General features: G+C 43.4%; 1 protein-coding gene across 1 annotated transcript in view; it reads left to right on the forward strand.

The window, feature by feature from the left end:
• The window catches only part of LOC124798755 (breast cancer anti-estrogen resistance protein 3 homolog), a 227174-nt gene that overhangs the window by 149449 nt on the left and 63197 nt on the right, over positions 1–14528 (forward strand). Inside the window, exon 8 of the mRNA XM_047262283.1 lies at positions 3733–4014. Coding sequence (XP_047118239.1) covers positions 3733–4014 — 282 coding nt within the window. The remainder of the gene's footprint in view (positions 1–3732; positions 4015–14528) is intronic.

Consider the following 14528-nt stretch of genomic DNA (forward strand, 5'->3'; position numbering starts at 1 on the left):
ATGTTATTATAGTTGCCGCTGACAAGGGAAATGTTACTGTTTTAATGAATACTGAGGATTATCACAAGAAGATCAGTGATCTCCTGGAACCCAGCACATACAAGAAGTTGAAAAAGGATCCCACAACGAATGTGCTGAATGCCACCAAGCGTCTGATAAAACAGTTTTCAATTCCTACAGAAGTTAAAAAGTATCTTTGTGAAACGGAGGCTTATCCTCCGAGATTATATGGATTACCAAAGATACATAAACCTGATGTTCCTTTGAGACCAATAGTCAGCGCAATTGGAGCTCCTACCCAAGAACTAGCCAGACACCTTGCCTCTTTGTTACAACCTCACATAGGCAAAACTGAGAGTCATATCAAAAACTCTCTACACTTCATTGAGAAATTGAGGGAAATTACTGTCGGTCCTAATGACATACTTGTCAGTTTTGATATAGTGTCTTTGTTCACGATGGTTCCAGTTGATGAAGCTCTCTCCCATATAGCCAATATGTTCCCTACTGATATAGTAGCCTTGTTCCAACACTGTCTATCCTCAACCTATTTTCAGTATAATGGTGAATTTTATGAACAGATCGATGGGGTAGCCATGGGAAGTCCCCTAAGTCCCGCAATTGCGAATTTATTCATGGAATATTTTGAACATCAAGCATTGCAGCCGGCCAAAAAAAGCCCCTCGAAGTGGTATCGGTATGTGGATGATACCTTTGTAATATGGAATCATGAGGAAGAAGACTTGAATGATTTTCTGGTACACTTAAATAGCATCAACCCAAAGATTAAATTTACTATGGAGAAGGAGAAGAATGGACAACTTAACTTCTTGGATGTATCAGTTATCAAACGGGCGGATGGGACCTTAGGCCATAAGGTCTACAGGAAAGGTACACATACCGATCGCTACCTCCATAAGAACTCAAACCACCACCCTAGGCAAAAGAGGGGGGTCATAAAAACACTAGTGGATAGGGCCAATAATATTTGTGAACCAGGCTACTTACAAGAAGAACTAAATCATTTACGAATGGCCTTTGCGAAAAATGGTTATACAAAAAACGAGATTAATAGAGCACTTCACCCAAATAGAAAAATGCCTAAAAATAGGAGACAGCAACAACCATCAGCTGGAAAAGTATTTCTTCCGTTCATCCATAATATCACGGATCGCATTGGAAAAGTACTAGCCATGTTTCAGGTAGAGACCATTTTTAGACCTACTAAGAAAATTAGTGAATGCCTAAGATCAACAAAAGATGCTCGTCACCCCCTAGCCACCCCAGGGGTATATAAAATTCCGTGTAGTTGCGGCAGGGTTTACATAGGAACTACCAAAAGAAGCATCAATACACGGTTGACGGAGCACAAAAGAAACTGTCGCTTGGGACATATCGACAAATCAGCAGTAGCGGAACATGTTTTTAAGGATGGAGATCACGACATAAAATTTGGTGAAACAAGCGTGCTAGCGAGGACGTCGCACTATTATACACGTATGTATAGAGAGGCAATTGAAATCCACAAACATCAATACAATTTTAATCGTAAAGAAGAAGGATTAAAATTGGATAAGATATGGCGGTCGACGTTGCATCAGTCACGTGACAATCGATTGCCTGCAATCGAGAGAACAGGCGATAGCCAGAGATAGCTGCACATCGACGCCATGTGACGTGTGGTGGCGCCCCCTACGATCTCTATATAAGCGGCGGCCCCAGCTCCTAGCAGCCAGTCGTCGACTCACCTCGGAAGATGTTCTCCGTAGTTGAGAACGAAACGTCAGGGAGAAGATGTTCTACAGATCGACCACGGCAACTTAGCCCGGAAGAGTTTACTGATAAAGACGCCGGCCGTGAAAACCCTACATGGAATGAGTCACCGTAATGTTTATCAAGATTCTTTTTAGTCTCCTGAGGCGATTTGCCTTTCATAAAGTAATGTTTAATCACCACAAGAAATTCTTTTTCGTTCGTTTTTTGACAATCCCTCAACTTCCTTGAGTCACACGAATGCGAAACACAAAAAACTATACCAATATGGCTTCCCAAAGATGCTACGAACTAAAGATTACCTCGATACGGCCGGTGGTGCCATCTCTCGGACTTTGCACGGACTTTTCAAACGCCCCTCGTACAGAATATCAAATAACATTGGAACACGTGAGGCAATACTGACCCTACGACTTATCTTAGAAGCTAGATTAAGAAAAGGCAAACCTACGTTTATAGCATTTATAGAGTTAGAGAAAGCTTTTAATAATGTTGACTAGAATACTCTCTTTCAAATTCTGAAGGTGGCAGGGAGCGAAAGGCTATTTACAATTTGTACAGAAACAATATGGCAGTTATAAAGAGTCGAGAGACATAAAAGGGAAGCAGTGGTTGGGAAGGGAGTGAGACAGGGCTATAGCCTCTCCGCAATGTTATTCAATCTGTATATTGAGCAAGCAGTAAAGGAAACAAAGGAAAAATTCGGAGTAGGTATTAAAATCCATGGACAAGAAATAAAAACTTTGAGGTTCGCCGATGACATTGTAATTCTGTCAGAGACAGTAAAGGACTTGGAAGAGCACTTGAACGGAATGCACAGTGTGTTGAAAGGAGGGTATAAGATGAACATCAACAAAAGTATAACGAGGATGAAGGAATTTAGTCGAATTAAATCGGGTGATGCTGAGGGAATTAGATTAGGAAATGACACTCTTAAAGTAGTAAAGGAATTTTGCTATTTGGGGAGCAAAATAATTGAAGATGGTCGAACAGAGAGGATATAAAGTGTAAACTGGCAGTGGCAAGGAAAGCGTTTCTGGAGAACAGAAATTTGTTAACATCGAGTATAGATTTAAGTGTCAGGAAGTGGTTTCTGAAAGTATTTGTATGGAGTGTAGCCATGTATGGAAGTGAAACATGGGCGATAAATAGTTTGGACAAGAAGAGAATAGAAACTTTCGAAATGTGGTGCTACAGAAGAATGCTGAAGATTAGATGGGTAGATCACACAACTAATGAGGTATTGAATAGAATTGGGGAGAAGAGAAGTTTGTGGCACAACTTGACTAGAAGAAAGGATCGGTTGGTAGGACATGTTCTGAGGCATCAAGGGGTCACCAATTTAGTATTGGAGGGCAGCGTGGAGGGTAAAAATCGTAGAGGTAGACCTAGAGATGAATACACTAAGCAGATTCAGAAGGATGTAGGCTGCAGTACGTACTGGGAGATGAAGCAGCTTGCACAGGATAGAGTAGCATGGAGAGCTGCATCAAACCAGTCTCAGGACTGAAGACCACAACAACAAATCAATACTTAAATATACACCTCTAAAACTGGCAGTATATGTACAATATGCAGCCGATATTTTTATGGGCCGATACGTAGACGTTGTTTCCGTCTATATTTCTGTACATCGATACTTATTTCGATATATCGAGGGCTGATGATGACAATTTTTTTAAAAAAATATTGATATATCGGATGTTTTTAAAAATATCAACGGTCCTGCTCTCTACACTGCCTATATATTCGGCGCTCCCTCGAGTTCTGATTGCAGTGCGCTGCTTTGCCTCTGAAGATGTGTCTCGCAGTCAGAGAGGAAACGTCATGGGAAACTAAAGTGCATCGACCACGGTCTCCTAGCGCGCGCAACTCGGCGGACTCTTGTGCGGTGAAAGGAATTGGCACGGTTGGGGGCGGCGGCCCTCGGACAGAGGTATGCAGCTGTTTGTGGTCCAGCAGGTGTCGCCGTCGTCGACGCCAGGGGCGGGCCACGGGCACGCCGTGGCCAAGATGGTGCGCGTGACGAGCGACCCGGCGCTCAGCCCCTGCCTCGAGAGGCGGCGCTTCGGCTACGAGGGCGACGGCGCGGCGGAGGCGGCGGGGGCGGCCGACGCGGACCTGCCCGAGCAGCCGCCGCCCAAGCCCAGCCGGGTGCCGTCGCTGCCGCCCAAGGAGCACGCGGCCGCGGCGGCCAACCACGACGCCCACCACCCGCCCGTCTTCGACAACGGATTGCCGGTATGTCTGCTCCTTCCACCTGATCAATGGTTACAGAGCCAGCCCTCTCTGCCCTGTCCTTCATTAAGTTTCTAACTTAATAACAGTAAATTTTTCGCGCTTCCGCAAACCTCTCTCTACAGCTCATTCCAGTACCTGTGTCCTACAGGGTGGCGCACGAAATGTGTTACCAATTGTTTCTTTCGCAATTTACGACGCACATCTCTACAGCAGTACCAGCAGGGCTTGGAAAAACAAATGAGTTACGAAATGACGTGTAATTCACGATACTGCCGCTAGGAGATTAGTAAGCAGCAATGGCTGACAATGGAAGACTGACGATAGAGCAACGATCGGCAATTGTGTTACTTTTTCATGAAACGAAAAACCTTGTTGTGACTCAGAGGCGTTTTCGACAACAGTTTAACACACGATGGGTCCCTTGCAAGAAAACCATCCACAGGTTGTACGATAAATTTGAACAGGAAGTAACAGTATTGGAAGCGAACGACCTCGACCTAAGCCTGTTTGTTCGCCGGAGAATATTGAAGCGGTACGAGTTGCTGTACAGAGAAGTCCCGGTAAATCGTGTAGAAAGGCAGCAGTGCAACTGGGAATATCCAGACGCTCCGTTCTACGCATTTTTAAAAGTGCCCTCCATATGTACCCATACAAGATGACCTGTGCACAGAAGCTCACTGAAGAACACAAGCAGCAGAGACTACTGTTTGCTCAGTGGGATAGGGAAGAAACTCTCAACAACGTTTGGTTTTGAGATGAGGTGCATTTTCATTTAGACAGTGTGGTTAACAAACAAGATGTACGCTTTTGGGCCACTGAAAACCCACAAGTGCCTCGTGAACGACAACATTATGCTCCGAGGATTACAGTGTGGGCAGCAATTTCTAGTCACGGACTTGTTGGACCCTCTTTCTTTGAAGAAACTGTGGACTGCGAGCGTTATTTGAGCATGCTTCGCCATAGCTTCATTCCGTAGCTTCTTGCTACTGCCTTGCCCTTCAACACGCAGTGGTTCATGCAAGGTGGAGCAAGGCCACATACTGCAAACACTCTGTTGGAGTTTTACACGAGCATTTCGACATGTGGATCATTTCACTCAGGTTTCCAGGTCGCTTCAATGACGGACAAAATTGCCCTCCCCCAATAGCCCAGACCTCAATCCATGTGACTTTTTTCTTTGGGGGTATCTAAAGGAAAAAATTTTCCCGAAACGTCCACGTGATTTAATGGAGCTCAGAAGACTTATTTTTCAAGCTTGCAGTGAAATTACGGAAGACATGTGCCGTAGGGTAATCACTAACTTCAGTGTTCGTTTGAAGGAAGTTAGGAAACGAAATGGTGGACATATTGAGCATGTGCTGAGTTAGAACAAATCTCCATGGACGGCTCTTCATTGTAGTATATGTTCCTTTCAGATTGTATTGACAATAAAGTTTATATTCAAAAACAAAATGGTAACACATTTCTTGCACCACGCTGTATATCAATAAATGACAGTACTGTGTATAATTAGCGACATTGACATACATATGACAATGTGTGATTGATTTATTTACTGCAGAAGCTGACGCTATAAATTAACATTACTTGAACTGAATAGTCAACAATAGTCTTGTGCGTTGTGAGGGTAAAATATTCCCTGACATCTTTCAACAACCGGTAGCGTTTCGTCATTGGTAATGACTAGGTGTTTGGCAATATCTTGTACCATTTTAGCGACGCTGTGCAGTACAACATTGGATAACACCATCTTTCTTTCTTTCTTTTGCTTGCGCCTTTGTCACACAATGACTCAGGGTCGGCATGGTTAATCGGATTTGGCAAGGTTAATTTAACGGGTGGCTGGATGCCCTTCCTGCCGCCACCCTGTACCCCCCGAGACGGAATTAGTGTACCCCAACTGTCTGCGTCTAGTGTAATCCATGGAATAGTGCGAATGTGTTCAGATGTTTGCGAGCCGTGGAACTGAGGTGGGACGTGGGGACCAGCCCGGTATTCACCTAGTGGGATGTGGAAAACCGCCCAAAAACCACATCCAGGCTGGCCGGCACACTGGCTTCCGTCGTTAAGCCGCCAGGCGGATTCAATCTGGGGCCAGCGCGCCTACCCGAGTCCAGGAAGCAGGCGCATTAGCGCTCTCGGCTAAGCTGGCAGGTGGGATAACACCATCAACCCCTCCAATAACTGCCGGCCGAAGTGGCCGTGCGGTTAAAGGCGCTGCAGTCTGGAACCGCAAGACCGCTACGGTCGCAGGTTCGAATCCTGCCTCGGGCATGGATGTTTGTGATGTCCTTAGGTTAGTTAGGTTTAACTAGTTCTAAGTTCTAGGGGACTAATGACCTCAGCAGTTGAGTCCCATAGTGCTTAGAACCATTAAATTTAACCTCCAATAACTGATTGTGTTTGTGATCCCAAAAATTTCCCCTTTCGTAAATGCAGTTCATCAAGAGGAGGAATAGAATACCCACAGATACCAAGTTCTTGAGAACAGCCTGGTTATCTTTTAGTTGGTTGATTTGTAGGAGGGGACCAAACAGCTTGGTCCTGGGTCCCATTGGACGAGGGAAGGATGTGGAAGGAACTCGACCTTTCAAAGGAACCATCCCGGTATTTGCCTGAAGCGATTTAGGGAAATCACGGAAAACCTAAATCAGGATGGCTGGACACGAGTTGGTTGACTTTTGCAGAGCGAAACACTTACATGGTGTAATGGAACTATGTGCAGATATTTTTATATGTACATACATCGGCGTGGTGGTTGTCTTTGCTTAGCGGTAAACTGTCTTCCGATAGACCCGTCACAAACTTTGCGTCATGATGTTTTCTGCACGGCCGTACCTGGGCCGCGATGTGAACAAAGCCGGTCAATATAGTCTAACCGTTTTGCGCCCATACGTCCACACTTCAACATCTGACCTGCTGTCCAGGGGAAAATAAACGTCTTGCTCTTGCTCCTATGTGCTTGTAGGTACTACCCGACCTAAAAACCTGTGACTTGTAGTAGCTATAATTACTAGTCTGCATATGACGTAAATGCTGAAGTCATGTGGTTCAGTACACCATCCTCAGTCACCAACAGGAATACATGCACTTACACATACCCGTACACCCTATATATATATATATATATATATATATATATATGTCTCAACTGTAGCATGTGTTATTCTGTTGTGATCGCCAGCTGAGCTAACCATCAAAAACTTGAACGTATCTAAGTTAGACGAATACCAAGAGCGTTTTCAGGGAATCCACATGTATGTTATATCCTGGGTGCTCTGCAGCTTGTAAGTATTTGTAAATTCCGCGTTTTTGTCTCTTGACAGTAGTGTCCAGTACGACCAAGAATTGTGGTCGTTTAGCGTTGGACGGTTGCAACATGTACACATGACAAACTGTGTACCACAGACATCCATACTTGACACACACGTCTTCAGACATAGTCATTCACGATATATCCCACTAATGTTGGCTATATGTCTGAATACTGGTCTGGGTATTAAATATTTCTCAATGAAGCTCTTGGTGTATGGCAAAAGGAACCCACATAATAGCAGCTGACGGGATAAGGCGGTAAACAATACCAACAACCCTCTACGCTCGAATCTTTAATAAATAGAATTCCCGTGTATAAAACAGTTCCAAACGTTTGACTACTTTCAAACTGAGTTGGTAGTAAAGAAGTAATAAATTAAAATGTCATTCCTAATGTAGAAGTTTTACTGCATGAACAGCGAGAAAGTAGCAACAAATACACTTTTTTCCTTTAATTATTTTATGAGAGATGTAAGCAAGATAAACTTCGGAGAGGTTTGAAATTATGTGTAAAGATTGTTGAAAGTCACTGACCACTCTCATTCTCAAATACTGGATGAATATAGTGTCCAAGGAGATACCTGGGTGTCTGTCCTCAGAGTCTGACGCCCAGGTTTGTTTCTCGTTACAGACAAAAAGATTTTTTAAGCGAAATTTTACGTACCCGTTCGATAGAGCGCTCCCAGATTACTCTAATGCGATATTCGTTTTATCAGTACGTATTAACAGAGATAGTGCAACTCGGAGTACGAGGGTCACTCCAAAAGAAATGCACACTATTTTTTTTAAATCCATCTTTTATTCTACATGTTTGAAAGTTTTTTACAGTGTGTAGATACATCCTTTAGGGACAATATTTTCATTTCCCCACATAATTTCCATCCCTCTCAACTGCCTTACGCCATCTTGGAACCAGCGCCTGTATACCCCGCACGGTAAAAATTCTGGACCAACCTGTTGGAGCCACTGTTTGGCAGCGTGCACAAAGGAGTCATCATCTTCAAACCTTGTTCCACGAAGAGAGTCTTTCAGTTTCTCAAAGAGATGATAGTCACATGGAGCCAGATCAGGACTGTAAGGCGGGTGTTTCAGTGTTGTCCATCCGAGTTTAGTGATCGCTTCCATGGTTTTTTGACTGACATGTGGCCGTGCATTGTCGTGCAACAGCAAAGCATCCTGCTTTTGCCGATGTGGTCGAACATGACTCAGTCGAGCTTGAAGTTTCTTCAGTGTCGTCACATATGCATCAGAATTTATGGTGGTTCCACTTGGCATGATGTCAACAAGCAAGAGTCCTTGGATTCGAACACCGTAGCCGTAACTTTTCCAGCAGAAGGTGTGGTTTTAAATTTTTTTTCTTGGGTGAATTTGCATGATGCCACTCCATTGATTGCCTCTTCGTCTCTGGTGAAAAATGATGGAGCCATGTTTCATCACCTGTCACAGTCCTTCCAAGAAATTCATCTCCACCATTCTCGTACTGTTCCAAACGTTCGCTGAATACTGTTTTTCTTGTTTCTTTGTGAGGGAACCCATCTGGCACAAACCTTTTTTAACGCAAACACTTTCAGTATTCTGCAAACACTTCCTTCCCCTATCCCAGCGTAGCGTGACAATTCGTTCACTGTGATGCGTCTGTCAGCAGTCACCAATCCGTTAACTCTCTGCACATTGTCTGGAGTGTGTGCAGTACGAGGCGTGCATCTGCGAGGACAATCCTCAATATTGCCGTGCCCGCTTTCGTCACGTAACCTGGTTGCCCACCAACTAACTGTACTGCGATCGACAGCACCATCTCCATACACCTTTGCCAACCTCTTGTGGATGTTTCCCACGGTCTCGTTTTCACAGCACAGGAATTCTATGACTGCACATTGCTTCTGACGAACGTAAAGTGTAGCAGCCATCTTGAAGACATGCTGTGACAGCGCCACTCACGGGAACAGGTTGAACTAAGTTTGAAAACAAGCGGGGAGGATGTATCTACACACTGTAAAACTTTCACACGTGCAAAATGAAAACTGTATTTTTACAAAAATAGTGTGCATTTGTTTTGGAGTGACCCTCGTAATAGCGAGTCCTGCAGCAGCGACAGCAATGCCCTGGCACGTACGGACTGGTGCCGCCAAGCATACGGCGCTGCCCAGTCGCTGTTGGGTTACTCATATTACTCTTCGTGTTTTAGCGTCCTTGTTAATACATACCGATAAAAACGAATATCACATTAGAGCAATCTAAGAGCGCTCTATGGAATGGGACCGTAAAATTCCGCTTTAAAAATCTTCTTTTGACGCTGTCTGTCGCGTGAATAAAGTGACGAGCACTAATTTTCTGGGCTGTCTCTAGACACAGAATGCAGAAACGAAATTTCAACACGCTCCTCACGACTCTTTGGAGAGACACCCGTTTGCAGAGTTTCTAACTGTAGTACTGGACCCTGCCGTTGTTGGGGAGGCTAGCGTGCCTCAGCGATACAGATAGCCGTACCGTAGGTGCAACCACAACGGAGGGGTATCTGGTGAGAGGCCAGACAAACTTGTGGTTCCTGAAGAGGGGCAGCAGCCTTTTCAGTAGTTGCAGGGGCAACAATCTGGCTGATTGACTGATCTGGCCTTGTAACACTAACCAAAACGGCCTTGCTGTGTTGGTACTGCGAACGGTTGAAAGCAAGGGGAAACTACAGCCGTTATTTTTCCCGAGGGCATGCAGCTCTACTGTTTGGTTAATGATGATGGCGTCCTCTTGAGTAAAATATTCCGGAGGTAAAATAGTCCCCCATTCGGATCTCCGGGCGGGGACTACTCAAGAAGACGTTGTTATCAGGAGAAAGAAAACTGGCGTTCTACGGATCGGAGCGTGGAATGTCAGATCCTTTAATCGGGCAGGTAGGTCAGAAAATTTAAAAAGGGAAATGGATAGGTTAAAGTTAGATGTAGTGGGAATTAGTGAAGTTCGGTGGCGGGAGGAACAAGACTTTTGGTCAGGCGAATACATGGTTATAAATACAAAGTCAAATAGGGGTAATGCAGGAGTAGGTTTAATAATTAATAAAAAAAATAGGAGTGCGGGTAATCTACTACAAACAGCATAGTGAACGCATTATTGTGGCCAAGATAGACACGGAGCCCACGCCTACTACAGTAGTACAAGTTTATATGCCAACTAGCTCTGCAGACGACGAAGAAATTGAAGAAATGTATGATGAAATGAAAGAAATTATTCAGATAGTGAAGGGAGACGAAAATTTATAGTCATGGGTGACTGGAATTCGGTAGTAGGAAAAGGGAGAGAAGGAAACGTAGTAGGTGAATATGGATTGGGAGTAAGAAATGAAAGAGGAAGCCGCCTGGTAGAATTTTCCACAGAGCACAACTTAATCATAGCTAACACTTGGTTCAAGAATCATAAAAGAAGGTTGTATACATGGAAGAAGCCGGGAGATACTGACAGGTTTCAGATAGATTATATAATGGTAAGACAGAGCTTTAGGAACCAGGTTTTAAATTGTAAGACATTTCCAGGGGCAGATGTGGACTCTGACCACACTCTATTGGTTATCTATGAACTGTAGATTGAAACTGAACAAACTGCAAAAAGGTGGGATTTTAAAGAGATGGGACCTGGATAAACTGAAAGAACCAGAGGTTGTACAGAGTTTCAGGGAGAGCATAAGGGAACAATTGACAGGAATGGGGGAAAGAAAGACAGTAGAAGAAGGATGGGTAGCTTTGAGGGATGAAGTAGTGAAGGCAGCAGAGGATCAAGTAGGTAAAAAGACAAGGGCTAGTAGAAATCCTTGGGTAACGGAAGAAATATTGAATTTAATTGACGAAAGGAGAAAATGTAAAAATGCAGTAAATGACGCAGGCAAAAAGGAATTCAAACGTCTCAATAATGAGATCGACAGGAAGTGCAAAATGGCTAAGCAGGGATGGCTAGAGGACAAATGTAAGGATGTAGAGGCTTATCTCACTAGGGGTAAGATAGATACTGCCTACAGGAAAATTAAAGAGACCTTTGGAGAAAAGAGAACCACTTGTATGAATATCAAGAGCTCAGATGGAAACCCAGTTCTAAGCAAAGAAGGGAAAGCAGAAAGGTGGAAGCAGTATGTAGAGGGTCTATACAAGGGCGATGTATTTGAGGACAATATTATGGAAATTGAAGAGGATGTAGATGAAGATGAAATGGGAGATATGATACTGCGTGAAGAGTTTGACAGAGCACTGAAACACCTGAGTCAACACAAGGCCCCGGGAGTAGATAACATTCCACTAGAACTACTGACGGCCTTGGGAGAGCCAGTCCTAACAAAATTCTACCATCTGGTGAGCAAAATGTATGAGACTGGCGAAATACCCTCAGACTTCAAGAAGAATATAATAATTCCAATCCCAAAGAAAGCAGGCGTTGACAGATGTGAAAATTACCGAACTATCAGTTTAATAAGTCACGGCTGCAACATACTAACGCGAATTCTTTACAGACGAATGGAAAAACTGGTAGAAGCCGACCTCGGGGAAGATGAGTTTGGATTCCGTAGAAATATGGGAACGCTTGAGGCAATACTGACCCTACGACTAGACTCAGAAAAGGCAAACCTACGTTTCTAGCATTTGTAGACTTAGAGAAATCTTTTTACAATGTTGACTAGAATACTCTCTTTCAAATCTTAAAGGTGGCAGGGGTAAAATACAGGGAGCGAAAGGCTATTTACAATTTGTACAGAAACAATATGGCAGTTATAACAGTCGAGGGACATGAGAGTGAAGCAGTGGTTGGGAAGGGATTGAGACAGGGTTGTAGGCTCTCCCCGATGTTATTCAATCTGTATATTGAGCAAGCAGTGAAGGAAACAAAAGAAAAATTCGGAGTAGGTATTAAAATCCATGGAGAAGAAATAAAAACCTTGAGGTTCGCCGATGACATTGTAATTCTGTCAGAGACAGCAAAGGACGTGGAAGAGCAGTTGAACGGAATGGATAGCATCTTGAAAGGGGGATATAAGATGAACATCAACAAAAGCAAAACGAGGATAATGGAATGTAGTCGAATTAAATCGGGTGATGCTGAGGGAATTAGATTAGGAAATGAGACACTTAAAGTAGTAAAGGAATTTTGCTATTTGGGGAGCAAAATAACTGATGATGGTCGAAGTAGAGAGGATATAAAATGTAGACTGGCAATGGCAAGGAAAGCGTTTCTGAAGAAGAGAAATTTGTTAACATCGAGTATTGATTTAAGTGTCAGGAAGTCATTTCTGAAAGTATTTGTATGGAGTGTAGCCATGTATGGGAGTGAAACATGGACGATAAATAGTTTGGACAAGAAGAGAATAGAAGCTTTCGAAATGTGGTGCTACAGAAGAATGCTGAAGATTAGATGGGTAGATCATATAACTAATGAGGAGGTATTGAATAGGATTGGGGAGAAGAGAAGTTTGTGGCACAACTTGACTAGAAGAAGGGATTGATTGGTAGGACATGTTCTGAGGCATCAAGGGATCACCAATTTAGCATTGGAGGGCAGCGTGGAGGGTAAAAATCGTAGGGGGAGACCAAGAGATGAATACACCAAGCAGATTCAGAAGGATGTAGGTTGCAGTAGGTACTGTGAGATGAAGAAGCTTGCACAGGATAGAGTAGCATGGAGAGCTGCATCAAACCAGTCTCAGGACTGAAGACCACAACAACAACAAGAATACTGGACTTGATGCGTTAAACTTTTAACGTAAGATTGATCTCCCAGTGACTATATTACAAGATTTTAAATTTTTAAATTCGGTCAGTAATCATATGAAGTACTGAAAATCAAATTTTTTGATGCTCCTGGAACCGGTTAGATAGGCAACGTGCGACTGAAATCGAGTCGACGGATGACCGGGTTACCGTTTCAGCCATTTAGTGATGCGGACCCTTGACGCATATGATGGTACTCGGCTTTTCACCGACGCTGTGTTTTGTTAAGAGTGAAGACTGACAGCTGGTCACGAGTTTATTCACTGCGAAATTCACGTTTGGCGTATGACAGGTTATCGTTGTTCACACCCGAGTGGCACCAGGCTTTGCGCAAAACAGGTACAGCTGACAATCGTATATGAATGGCACTTGCTGTCACACACCTTCGCACGAGTGCATACAGTCGGCATTCACCATTGTTTCTCTTCCACCTTGCGAACCATCACTTCCCGGCCTCTCCTTACACCACATTCGTAGTCTGAGACGCAGGTTGCATAAGATAATTGGCTTGTGGCGCCTTTAGATGTAACGTTATTTTATCCTTGGTGGATATCAGTGAAATCCTTGGATGTCATTCAATTAAAGGCTTTTGAGAGAGGTTGGCTAGAACCTATATGTGTAGCTGAATAAACCATTAATCACTGTAGTATTCCTCCACAAAAAAGTTTGTTCTTTTTCAATTATCATTGTAAATCTGATTACACGCAGAGGTGGGGAACCATAAAACGAGGTGGTAACAAAAGTTCCCGAAATATAGAGGGAAATGCCCAAAACCAGACCGTTATTTTGTTTTTTATTTAAAAAAACGGCAGTTAGAAAAAAATTGAGCTTCAAAAGCATGTAGCGTTAAAAGTTGTTACGCAAAAAAATATTTTTAAAATCGGTTACCAGTTTGAAAAATAATTACCATAAACTGTCTCCTTCTAAAAATAAGCAAAATAGCAGTAAACAAAATTTGAAAGAGATATTGAATTACAGAAAACGTACTTTAGTTTCAGACTGGGTATAATACGTTTTCCAAAAGAGCCCTGCTTTAGCATGTTCCTTTGGGCTTTCTTTTTGGCACTTCCGTTTTCTGATATTTAAGAAACAGACTAACCTAATTTTCCTCAGCAGTTGCGTCTTTGAAAGGGTGTTGAATGTTTTTTCTCTCTTCTAGTTGTACGGCGACTTTCAGAAGTCATTACGAGTAAGCCCAGAGAAAAAAAGGTTCCCTGGTAGGACAGTACTAAACCATCTCTTATTCAACATCTTTACCCAAAACTGTTGGCCTGGCTATTTTGTTTTTGCCACTTCCTCTGGTGGGTATTACATGTTGGACACCCTCATATACCGAGCGAGGTGGCGCAGTGGTTAGCACGCTGGACTCGCATTCGGGAGGACGACGGTTCAAACTCGCGTCCGGCCATCCTGATCTAGGTTTTCTGTGATTTCCCTAAATCACTTTAGGCAAATGACGGG

Source organism: Schistocerca piceifrons, chromosome 5, assembly GCF_021461385.2.
Source record: "Schistocerca piceifrons isolate TAMUIC-IGC-003096 chromosome 5, iqSchPice1.1, whole genome shotgun sequence".
NCBI lineage: Eukaryota > Metazoa > Arthropoda > Insecta > Orthoptera > Acrididae > Schistocerca > Schistocerca piceifrons.